General features: G+C 45.1%; 1 protein-coding gene across 1 annotated transcript in view; it reads right to left on the bottom strand.

Moving 5' to 3' along the window:
- Positions 1-10,738: 10,738 nt before the first annotated feature.
- The window catches only part of LOC104989438 (myeloid-associated differentiation marker-like), a 7,007-nt gene continuing 4,604 nt past the window's right edge, over positions 10,739-13,141 (bottom strand). The window contains exons 3-4 of the mRNA XM_010841118.1: positions 11,525-11,623; positions 10,739-11,361 (exon numbers count right to left, since the gene is read on the bottom strand). Coding sequence (XP_010839420.1) covers positions 10,739-11,361; positions 11,525-11,623 — 722 coding nt within the window. The remainder of the gene's footprint in view (positions 11,362-11,524; positions 11,624-13,141) is intronic.

Raw genomic sequence — 13,141 nt, 5'->3', positions numbered from 1 at the left:
GTATCCTGAAAAACTAGGATAGATTTGATCCCCAGAGCTTAAAGAAGACCCACACTTATTTCCATATAAGAAGCAGTACCCACTGAAACCTGAGGAAGGGTTAAAATGAAGTCGCTCAGTTGTGTCCGACTCTTAGTGACCCCACGGACTGCACCCTACCAGGCTCCTGCGTCCATGGGATTCTCCAGGCTAGAGTACTGGAGTGGGTTGCCGAAGGGTTAAGGAAGGGTTAAAACCTATCCCTGAGAATTTAAAGGAGCAGGGGCTATTAATTCCCTGTAACAGTCCATGCAACACTCCTATTTTGGGTATAAAGAAATCAAATAGTAAATGGAGACTAGTTCAAGATTTATGAATAATAGAGACTGTAGTTCTTTACACCCCGTGGTGCCTAACCTTATACTCTATTGTCTGAAATTCCTGAACGAGCCAAATATTCCTCAGTAATTGATTTAAAAGATGCTTTCCATTCAGTGCCTTTGGCGGAGGAAAGTCAATTTCCATTTGCCTTTGAAGACCCTATGCAGCCCGCTTTTCACTTAACCTGAACATTTTTGTCCCAGGGATTTCGTGACAGCCCTCACCTATTTGGGCAAAGTTCGTCACGAAATCTACAAAACTTGAATAGCTCCGAAGCAGTGGTACTACAATATATAGATGATATTCTGCTCTGTGCTGAGAGAGGAAGCTTGTTCACAAGCCTCAGAAGATTTCTTAAACTCTCTGGCAGGCTGCGGTTACAAGGCATGAAGGGAAAAGGCTCAGCTTTGTCAACAATCTGTGAGCTATCTGGACCTAATCATATCAGAAGGGACCAGGACCATAGGCCCTGAGAGAATTAAGCCTATACTAAAGGTCCAGCAACTTACAACGATTGGAAACAATTGGGATTTTTGACTCAGGAAATGTGTAATGTAATCTTTCCCGTGTTTTCCAACCCCAGTTCAGGTCCTCCCTTTGCCTGGCCAAGCATTGATTGGGACTGGATATCTCAGTCACGCTGGCTTGCTCCAAAAGGGACATATTGAATATGTGGCTCTTACCTATGGGCATGGCTCCCCCCTGGCTAGATAGGGAGATGCCCCCTAGGTCTAGCTTTTACTCACGGTTTCATATTTTCAGAGCTTCCAGAAAAGCCTGCTAATTTACCGCACCTTAAAACTCGGTGGGCAAGGTCTGTGTTTCACTGGTGTAATTATTTGGCTGCAGTGTTTGTTCCCTCTCTGGGAACTACAAATGTTATGCTACAAGTGGATGCTTTGACTAATTTTACTCAACAGGCATCGCAAGATTCTCAAAAAGCTATTTCAGCTCTTAATGCTGAACAAATACAAATTAGAAAGGTGGTTTTACAAAACAGATTGGCCTTAGATATTCTGACAGCTGCACAGGGAGGAACTTGTGCCATTATTCATACCCAGTGCTGTACATATATACCTGATACGAGCACGAATGTTACTCATTTTACTAAACACATGAACAAGATGATTCAGGCTATGGATACTCCTGAAGACTCAACTGCCTCACTTTGGACATTAACTAGTTCCCCATGGTGGAAAACTATCTTAATTACAATAATTCTGATTGTTCTGTTTTTGCTGTTTTCTCCCTGCATCCGTAACTGTGTAGCTGGATTTGTTTCTATTTGCATGAAGGCTTTTAAGTTACAAATGGTTGCTCAAACTCCTGTAATTGCAGCAGCTTCCTCCATCTACTACTTGGAGCCTGAGGGTTAGGAGAATAGGATGCCTCACCAATTTAGGGACAATGCCCCTTATCAGCTCAGAAGCAGATATGGAATGAGAACGAAGCCCCTTTCCCTAGGCAACATAATTCTCCTAGAAGAAAAGTGGGGATGAGAAGGTAACAGGCAGGAAGGCCAGGGGTCTCTAAATGGAGGAAATAGGCTGCAAGAGGAAACAAACTAGTGTTATATTTTTTCCCCTTGTCTATACAAATATAAAAAGAGGTTTCTCTTAAAATTTTGTGTTGCCTTAATGACACCCAGTTCTACCTAAACTTAACTTTTCTCAAACCTTGAGCTAACCAATGCATTTTTCTTATGGAAATGCTTGTCTTAAGCTATGTTAATGTGCTATGCATTTACCCCGGACTCTGTCTTCAAGTCGGTTCCGCCTAAAGGCTCAGAACCCACTTGATAAACTGGTAGGTTATACTCATACATTGTTCTCCTAATCTGTGTTAATGAAACGATACATTTGTGTGGAAATCTGCCTTTCTTCAAGGTTTATGTCAATCGTTTCATGGCCCGGGATGACTCACCTGGTGCCAGTGTTATCTCAAAATGCATGTTCTGGGTGAGGGGCCTGGTGCCATTCTCTGAGTTTTGAGATAACTCCTTTCTTTAATTAGCAGACTGCTAGTAGCTATATAATATCCAGCTAAAGACTCTTTCTGCAGCCTTCTGATGTCTATGTCAGAAGCTTTCTCTATCCCTTTTATGCTTTAATAAAACTTTATTACACTGAAGCTCTGAGTGATCAAGCTTCGTCTCTGGCCTCAGATTGAATTCTTCTCCTCCAGAGGCCAAGAATCCTGGTGTCTTTCATGTTTCAGCAACAACCTTTCATGTCCATCCATCCATCCATCATCCATCCATCCACCCATCCATCATCCATCCATCCACCCACTCCCCTCCCCTATCCCCTAGCCACCACAAACCCACTTTCATTCTTTGTGGATGTACCTGTTTGGGACATTGCCTATAAATGGAATCACGTGCTGTGTGTCTTCCTGTGTCTGCTTCTCTCACTGAGTATCATGTGTTCAAGGTCCATCCACACTGTAGCCTGTGTTGGAGCTTCGCTCCTTTTCATGGCCGAGTCATATTCCACTGTGTGGATGGACCCCACTGTGTGTATCTGTTTGATTGCTTATTGATGGTCATTTGGGTGGTTTCCCCCATTTGGCTGTTGGAAACTGGGCTGCTGTGAACATGTGTGCACAAGTGTTTGGGTTTAGCCGCAAGAGTGGAATTGCTGGGTCATGTGGTGACTCCAAGTTTGATATTTTGAGGAACTGCCAGACTTTTCCAAAATGGCAGCACCATTTCACCATTCCCACCAGTGCTGTTTGAAGGTTGAAACTTCTCTCCTTATTGTTGTCTGACTAACACAGGCACAAATCTGTATCTGTAATCAGTAATCCACAGGGATTATCAGCTTCCTTCCTTTCGCATACACACAGAAATCTCTATTTCTGACCTATACCCAGAAATATGTGTCTCTAAGAGACACTCCACAAGGATTATCTCCTTCCTTCCTTCCTTCCTTCCTCATATACAGAGAAAATTGCATGTGAGATAGATAATCCCCAAAGACCTGACGCTCAGCACCTTGCTCAACCTTCTGCAATAAACTCTATGGCAAAAGAATCTGAAAAAGGACAAATACACTCCATGGATACGTCCTGCCTGAACCAGGTGGCTGTACCCTGGCAGCAAACCAACTATACTGCAAGGTAGCATCAGCAATATGTTGAAGAAAAGGAAAGAAGAGCGGTGCCTACTCTTTTATCTCCAGCCTCCCTAATGTGGGGTGCTATCCTATCCCTGGAGGCTGAGCAGCCTTCGGTCCCACTGCTGGACGGGGTGGGGTCCACCCAGCCTGGCACGGTGCCCTTCGGTTAACCCTTTTTAAAGACCTATTGTCTGCTGTGTTCTGGCTGGGACCAGAGTCTCGAGTGGGACCAAGGGCTGGAGGACCTTCGGGGCAATAGACACCTAGCCACCACGTCTCCTGGTGCTGAGGTTCCCAACTCAAGCCTCCTTCCTGAGAGTGCTGCCTCCTGGCACCTCAGCACCCTCAGCAGGACGCTGTGGCCCTGCATAGGACGAGGAACGGAGGGTTGTGAAGCTTTAGTGGGAAGAAGTACTGAGCCACCAGACCTTAAGTGTTTGGTCAGGCACAGTCCACTCTAATTCACATCCCAGGAAGCCAACTTTCCCTAGACTCTCCTTACTGGAGGGTCCAGAGGCGGGCGTGAGAAACGGCTGTCCCCTTGTGGACATTTCCTGTAACTTCAACTCGACCGCTGGTGCTCACTGCTGCTGCTGCTGCTAACTCACCTCAGTCGTGTCCAACTCTGTGCGACCCCAGAGACGGCAGCCCACCAGACTGCCCAGTCCCTGGGATTCTCCAGGCAAGAACACTGGAGTGGGTTGCCATTTCCTTCTCCAGTGCATGAAAGTGAAAAGTGAAAGTGAGGTCGCTCAGTGGTGTCCGACTCCTAGCGACCCCATGGACTGCAGCCTACCAGGCTCCTCCGTCCATGGGATTTTGCAGGCAAGAGTACTGGAGTGGGGTGCCATTGCTGGCACCTCCAATTCAGAAAGCCTGGCGGGCTGTTCACGACAGCTATACTCAAGAAATGTCCTGGGGCAAGTACTGCCGAAATAAATTCCAAACACAACCAACTTTCTAGAAGCCACTTGCCACAGGTAAATTTTCCTCCCACGATTTGAAGGGGGAAAAACCCCAAACACCAAATCACCACAGAAGACGGTCAGCATCTGTAATTACCTCAGGAATGACAATCAAAAAAGACAATAAGGACTCAATCCCCACCAGTCAGAAGGGCCACCATCAAAAATCTACAAACAATAGATACAGGATAGCAGCTGGAAGGGAGGGAATGCCCCTCCTCTGTCTTGGGAAAGGACAATGGCAACACCCACAGTGACTGTCTCCAAATGCCAGAAAAAAAAATTATCTAGAGGGCTAACCCTAGGATCTGCACCCATATTTTCAGACAGGAAATACAGAAAATTAGATTTTCATATATAGATATATACATCCATATTTTCATATAGAAAATATAGGAAATTTTATTTTCAAATAGGAAATATAAAAAATCAATTTTTACATATGGAAATATGCACCCATACTTTCTTACAGGAAATCTAGAAAGTTCTATTTTCATGTATGGAATATCCATTCATATTTTCATATACAAAATAAAGAAAAGATTAAAATAATGCCATTTTCAGCATCATGAACCTTGAGATTATCATGAAGGTGAAGTAAGTCAGAAACACAAATACCATGTGAGAAAATGTATATGTGGAACGTGAAATATGACACAAATAAAATTATCTGTGAAACAGAAACACTCACAGATACAGAGAACTAATGGTTACCAGTGGGGAGAGGGAGGTGGGAGGGCCAATACAGGGCTAGGGGACTAGGAGACACAAACCACTGAATATAAAATAAATAAGTTACAAGCATACAGCAGAGGGAAATACAGGCATTATTTTGTAATACCTTTAAATTGAGTATAGTCAGTAAAAACATTGAATGAGCATTTTGTACACTGAAAACAAATATAGTACTGTAAATTAACTATACTTCATTAAAAAATAGTTGAAGGCTAGCTATAAATACAAAAAATAATCAACAGAAAAAAATTAGCAAAATAAAAAGGGGAAATTTGTAAAAATAAAAGATGTTATCAAGAAACTAACTTTGATGAGATTTTAAAAAATCACATGAAGTAGATTTACTCTTTTAATTTTTGCTTCCTGAAGAACTAGTCAAGCCAATAAATCTAACTACAGGATAAATATGTTTTTTTTTTTAAGTTGAGTTGCTTTTGTCAGTGTTCTCTGATAAAACATTTTAGCATTATTTTTGATGCCTACATTGTTATTTCATTTCACATTTCTCTAAAATAGAGTCACTTAGAAATCTTACTATTTCAAATTGAGACTTTTGTATGTATATATTGAGATGTAAGACAGTGTACTTGAGTTACAACAATTATCTCAAGTCTTTAAAAGCATTACTCAAAAGGCACAATGATTTTTACTGTGGTTCCTGGACTGATTTACTAAATCAGAAGCTTTAGAACTGCTCATATACTCATATATGAACCATGAAAAATTCTATTTTCATATATGAACTACACACCCATATTTTATTCTCATATATGAAATATAGGAAATTTTATGTATTTTCATATATGAGATATGGGACATTTTATTTATATATATGAAATATGCCCCCATATGTTTATACATGAAATATAGGAAATTCTATTTTCATAAATGGCAATATGCCCCATTATATTCATACAGGAAATATAAGAAATTCTATTTTCATATATGGCAATATGCCCCTATATTTTCACAAGTGAAATATGGGAAATTCTGTTTTCCCATATGAAACATGCCACCATATTTTCATACAGGAAATATAGAAAATTCCATATTTCACAGACGGAAATCTTCCCCCTTATTTCCATATGTGAAATATATAATATTCCATATTTCATAGATGCAAATCTGCCCCCCATTTCCATATGTGAAATAAACAAAATATTAAAATAATGCCATTTTTAGCAACATGAACCTACAGATTCTCATAGTAAGTGAAGAAAGTCAGAAAGCAAAGACAAGTACCATATGACATCATTTGTATGTGGAGTCCAAACTATGACATAAACGAACTTATCCATGAAACAGAAACAGACTCACAGATACAGAGATCCAGTGATTACCAGTGGGGAGAGAGAGGAGGCAGGGGTGAAACAGAGGATTGAGAGATGCAAACCACTATGTGTAGAATAAATAAGCTACAAGGATATAGTAAACAGCTGAGGGGAAATATAGCCATTATTTTGTAAAACCATTTGTCATTGTTGTTCAGTTGCTCAGGCGTGTCCAACTCTTTGCAACTCCATGGACTGCAGCATACCAGGCTTCCCTGTCCTTCACTGTCTTCTCAAGTTTGCTCAGACTTGTCCATTGAGTTGATGATGCCATCCAACCATCTCATCCTCTGTCTCCCCTTTCTCCTCCTGCCCTCAATCTTCCCAGCATCAGGGGCTTTTCCATTGAGTCAACTCGTCACATCCCATGGCAAAAGTATTGGAGCTTCAGTCCTTCAGTCCTTCAGCATCAGTCCCTCCAATGAATATGCAGGACTGATTTCCTTTAGGATGGACTGGTTTGATCTCCTTATTGTCCAAGGGACACCCTACAGTCTTCTCCAACACCACAATTCGAAAGCATCTTGGGCACTCAGCCTTCCTTATGGTTCAACTGTCATATGTGCACACGACTAGTGGGAAAACCATAGCCTGACGAGATGGACTTTGTCAGCAAAGTGATGTCTCTACTTTCTAAACATGCCACATACATACACAAATATGTATGTGATTTTGGTGAGAGGGTCCGTGCAACCAGGTCTTTTTAGGTGACTGCTATTTGAGAGGAACAGATACCTTAGTTAATGGGATTAGTGCTTTTCTAAGTATGGGAAGATGCAAGTCCCTGAGTTCATAAATATTTCTCCTGTCATATTTAATTGAGGGCTGGTTCTGCCAGGTCTCCCAGAGAGCAAAGCACCTCATCCTGACCTTCACTCTGATTTCCCTCCAGGATGGATACTAGGTCAGCAACAACCGTGGCTAATGACTTGATTCTTGTCGACCTGGGTGGTGGGCAACATTCTTTATTACATAATCCTGTCCATTCTAGTTTTATTTTCAATAAAATTTGGGAGGCATCTTTGACCAATTTGTCTCAAGAGTTAAGAATTTGACTGATAGACCACTCAAATGCTGTTACTCACCCAGTCCTAGAAACAGTAGCAAGCTCCTCTGGGCCACTTGCCTTACGAGTCCCTCAGCCTCCAGGAAATGGTTCCCTCCTGTTGCTTCTTCCCATGTCTAGAGTCACACTGTTATAATCATGGGTCTTACAGACTATCCATCAGGGCAATTGTTGCAAGTCACTTGGTCATCATTATTTTTATCATAGGCTCTGTTAAACATTTGGTAATACAAGAAAAATTCATATAAAAGTAAAATAGGCAGAATACAAGCAATAGAATTTGTGGTATTAATAAAGTCATAAGTAAGCATTGTTATCTCCTAAGGAGTTACATGGCTGCACCAGAAGAAGAAAAATTCATCTTTATGGTATTTCTGCCCTTAGGGAAGATTAGTTAACATGTAACATGGATGCACAATCACACTAGAGGTGAGGGAGGAGGCCAAACAGGCAGAGAATACATTTATCTTTTTCTTGTCTTCCTAAAAATATGGAAATTACTACATTACTTCTTAATACTGTTCTGCCATGGGAACGCCTCCTGGGAGCCCTCCCCAACTATACAACCCGCCCCTGGGTGAGGATCACACGATTCATCCCAGAACAGGAGTGAGGGGCAGCAGAGGGGGGCCTTCCCCTCCCCTCCCCTCCCCCACAGCTCTGCTTGCCAGGCCCCTCTGGCCCTGGTGATGCCAGGATGCTGGGCTCTGGGGCTCTGTGGCTGAGAGTACACACACACACACACACACACACACACACACTCAGCATGTACAAAGACACACACACACACACCTTTAAAAGGAGGCACCCGGGAGCTGGCAGGGCCCCTTTAAGAGCTAGGGGACCAGATGCTGGGCATTACTGTGGGGCCCACCTCTTCTTTCCTAACACTGGGCCATTCTCTAGGATTTGGCCGGGGTGGTAAATGGTGGGCTGGAGGGGTGGAGACAGGGGAATAGAGACTCAGGGAGGGTTTCCTTGAGAGGGTTGTTTGCTTGCTTGAGGAGGAAGTCTGCTTGGCAGCTTTGAGCTCCAGGCAAATTTGGGGTAATTAGGATCTGCGGATTTCATATGTTTTCTTTTATCTTGTATGTGCTGGTTGTGTCCGACTCTTTGCAGCCCCAGGGACTGTAGCCCACCACGCCCCTCTGTCCATGAAATTCTCCAGGCAAGAATACTGGAGAGGGTTGCTGTTCCCTTCTCCAAAGGATCTGCCTGACCCAGGGATCAAACCCAGGGCTCCTGCATTGGAGGCAGATTCCTTACTCTCTGAGCTAAAGGTTTAAAAGCTAACATTATAGACGTGGTACAAGGGACACCACCTCTGGACAAAGCTTCTCTCAGTGATTGACTGCAGGGACTGATGGGTACCAGGAGCTCCAAGAATTTTTTAAAATGATGCACATTTACATGGATCTCATTATTCTTGAGTCACAAAGAAACAGGACGCAGCGTCAGAAAGCAGCTGGCACACAGAAACACACGTGTGTGCTGCACGCATTCAACAAATGCAGTTTCCTTGACTGGCAGCAGCAATCCCCATCCTGTTCAAACCATGCCAGAAAAAGTAAAATGAAAGGAACCTTCTCCCTTAAGAATAGGGCCACCCAGTAACTTGTGTTCTTCTAATCAGAAAAGAAATCCAGCTAACATCAGCTTTAAGGCTGCAGTGGCCATGCTCTTCTCCCGGCAGAGGCAAGACCTGCTGTTTTGATCACTGAGGCAGGAGGGCCACATTGCTTCCCCTCACAAATACTGCAGACAGGTGTCTTCAAGACCCTGGGTTTCTCTTCCAGCTCCTACTTTGATTCCTCAGAGAGTAGTTGGTATGGAAGGGTATCTACCTCTGGCTTCCACTAAGATGCCCTCGAGGCAGTGGGTGTTCAGTGAGCCTGCAAAAATTCTGGAGCCAATCTCAGGTGGGGCTGGAACACCTGGAGCACCAAGTTGGGCCCAGGGACCCAGGGTCTCTGCTTTAATCCTCTTGCTGCTAGAAATTATGGACCTCCAGAGATTTATTTTTTAACTTAAAGGAAAGGTGGAGTGGACACCTCCCTCCACTGGGAGAAAGAGGGTCCAATCCCTATCCAGCCTGCCCCCCAACCTCACTGCCCCATACTCACCCACATCAACTAAGGCATTGCCAGGGGACAGACACGCTTTGCAGTGAGGCCCCTCTGGAGGCCCAGGGTGTGAACAGCTGCACAGAGGGCCATGTGCTGTGGAGTCAGCACCTTAGGAGGTGGGAGGGGGTGGTGGGCAGAGAAGGAAGGAGTCTCAGGTCCTGATGGATCAGAAGAAGGAAAATGGAGAGAGGTGGTCAGGACACAAGAGATAAGAAAACTAAGAAAGATCAGAAAAGGGACAAAGAGTAGAAAATGTAGGAAAGATGGAAAAGCAAGTTCAGTTCAGTTCAGTTGCTCAGTCATGTCCAACTCTTTGTGACCCCATGGACTGCAGCACTCCAGGCTTCCCTGTCCATCATCAACTCTTGGAGTTTACCCAAACTCATGTCCATTGAATCAGTGATGCCATCCAACTATCTCATCCTCTGTCGTCCCCTTCTCCTCCTGCCTTCAATCTTTCCCAGCATCAGGATCTTTTCAAATGAGTCAGCTCTTCGCATCAGGTGGCCAAAGTATTGGAGTTTCAGCTTCAACATCAGTCCTTCCAATGAACACCCAGGACTGATCTCCTTTAGGATGGACTGGTTGGATCTCCTTGCTGTCCAGGGGACTCTCAAGAGTCTTCTCCAACACCACAGTTCAAAAGCACCAATTCTTTGGCACTCAGCTTTCTTTATAGTCCAACTCTCACATCCATACATGACTACTGGAAAAACCATAGCCTTGCCTAGATGGACCTTTGTTGGCAAAGTAATGTCTCTGCTTTTTAATATGCTGTCTAGGTTGGTTATAACTTTCCTTCCAAGGAGTAAGCATCTTTTAATTTCAAGAGAAAGAGGCAGAAGAGAATGTGGGAAACCACACAAGACAGGAAGGAGTCAGAGAAGAAGGAGGGAAGGAAACAGAAAAGAGAGTGAGCTGAATGGGGAAGGATGTGAGGAGGGAGAGAGGGAGCCAGGAAGACGACATCAGAGAGGGCAGAGCTCAGTAATGAAATTTCTGTTAAGAAGAGGAATCGAGACTTGTGGGCAGAACGTTACCCTACAAAAACCAAGGCCATGTATGCGCTGTCAGCCATGTAAGTTAGCAAATTCATGGCTGTCAGGATGGCCACAGCCAATCGTTGGTCCCAGACACACAGTGTGGGGGGAAGGTCACTGCTGCAAGTCATATCATTGGACCTTAGAGGCTGGCCCCCAAAATTCTCATCAAACTGGTAGAGCGGCCAGAGGACCACAGCGGTGGTGTAGAGGAGGATGGAGAGCACTGTCTGCCCCACCAGGAAACCAGGGTAGGGAATGGACAGCCTTCTGTCATTGTCGCAGTCACACCCGTTGATAAAGAAGTTCACGGCCCCCAGGATGAAACAGATCGAGTACACAACCACACACCAAATCAGGGCCGGCTGGTGCTGGTACAAGTCAATGTTAGTGATGAAGCCGAAGATGACACAGGCCACGACGTTTTCCAGCCTCCTGATCACACCTTGAAAGGTGGGCACAAAGCAGTATATATTGCCAGGCCGGGCACACACCCAGGCCACTTCCAAGGCATAAAGCACAGAAGCCACGGCTGAGAAGGCAGTGGCGATGATGGCATGATTTTGGGCAGGACCCTGAGGCAAGTACTGGATGTAGGTGATGCCGAAGATGATGGAGGCTGAGAGGCAGATGAAGGTAAAGTAAAAGGCGTAGGCATGGAGAAAACCATCCCAGTAGTGGGGGATGCGGGACCGGAATATACATAACTCAGTTAGGAGGATGAGGAGGGATGCAGAGAAGCAGAAGCACCAGATGAAGATGCACCAGTTACCTATGCCCACCCGCAGTGTCCTCAACGGCCACCAGCGAGAAGGGCACGCAGGTGGAGAGCAGCTGCCCCAGGCGGAGGAAATAGCCCACGATGGTCACAGAGTCCAGGCCTGAGAACAAGCCATGGTGCTGTGATAGTGGTGCACGTCTGTGTCACCGATACGGCTGTGGTCTTCACTGAGGGAGAAAGTCCAGCTCTGGAGGCGAATTAAGTCAGACGCCTGGAAAAGGCTCAGGGGGCCTGTGATGACTGAGGCTCAGGATATGTGGAGTTTGAACCAGTGACTCAGACCCCTGATAACAGCACAGCTGCTCTACAGTTTTTTCTCCCCACCCATCACCCTTGGCCTTGTCAGACTTGTCTTATCCCGAGGCCCCCAGCTGGGTTGGGTCTGGTCTCACATGATGAACATTTTGGATCTTCCTATGTGCCGTTATCTACAGACACACAGAATAGTGTGGTCTCTATCTACACCCCCAAACCTTTAAGTTTCTGAAACTGGAAAAGAAATTAAAACAAACAAACAAAAAACCTTGTTTCATAAGAAATTTGATCTGAACAGGCATGAGACCATTTGTGGTTTATATTTATTTCACTTAGTGTAAATGTTTAAGAGTTCAGTTGTAGAAATACTAAGATGTTTTATTAAAAGGTGCTTCCAGGCCCCTTTGAGTATTATGGCATGTAGGGAGATGCACCAGGTTATGTGATTAAAGCTAAAAAATATTGAGTCCTGGAGTAGATCTGACCCAGGGATTTCAGAAAAGGGATTATGGATAGTACTCCATAATCACTCCATTCTCCGTATGAGAAGACTGACTCTTGGGGAATCCGGTGCCTTCCTTAAGGTGGCATGGCTAGGAACTGGGAATCCCAGATAAAAGTATCAACTGTGGGTTTCAGTGGTTTGCTCTACAGCCCAAATGTCAGCAGGGGCCCCGTGGGTGGGAGTTCTGGGATCCAGGACCCGCCTTCAGGCCACGGCCTCCTTCCACAGCAAACTGAAGACACACGTGTCCTGGCCTCTCCTCCCTGCAGCATCACTAGAAGGAGCTGCCATCTGAGGGACACAGCCCCACCCGGAGGAGGGCAGCTCCAGGGGTGAAGGGAGGAGCCATGGGGTGAGAGCAAGGCCGTGGGGACAAGATGACATGGGAAGTAGGGACTGCTTTGAATCCTTTTCCCAACTTTTCCTTAGCATGTGACTCTTCCCCATTGGTGAAGGGAGACCCCAACCCAGCATGACTCAAGGTGGGATGTCATGGGGGAACCTCAGGATAATTAGCATAACGTTTGGCTCTTAAGCTCCAAAACTGCCATCTAGGTGTAGGTCAGGAATGATCTAGAAGTTGTCTTACCTGAGTGAGGATTTTCCTGGTCTGGGAGACTGGTTAGCAGCTTCCAAGCTGGGAAGAAGGGATTGGAAATAAACAAGGATGCTGTTCATTCCCCACGGAGGAGGGGCCTGGACTGGAAGTGAGAGGAGAACAGGGGCCTAAGGGGTTTCAGGGCTGTGACAGGGACACATGGTCAGAGTAGCAGGGACCATGGAGACCATGGAATTGCCCAGGTCACCTGCCCAAGACAGTCCCACCAGCCAGGGCTGCAGTTCTGCTCACACAGGGGC

This window comes from Bison bison, unplaced genomic scaffold, assembly GCF_000754665.1.
Source record: "Bison bison bison isolate TAMUID 2011002044 unplaced genomic scaffold, Bison_UMD1.0 scf7180017864155, whole genome shotgun sequence".
NCBI classification, from domain to species: domain Eukaryota; kingdom Metazoa; phylum Chordata; class Mammalia; order Artiodactyla; family Bovidae; genus Bison; species Bison bison.
Note: the sequence above shows the minus strand (reverse complement) of the source record. Positions and strands in the feature narration are given on the sequence as shown.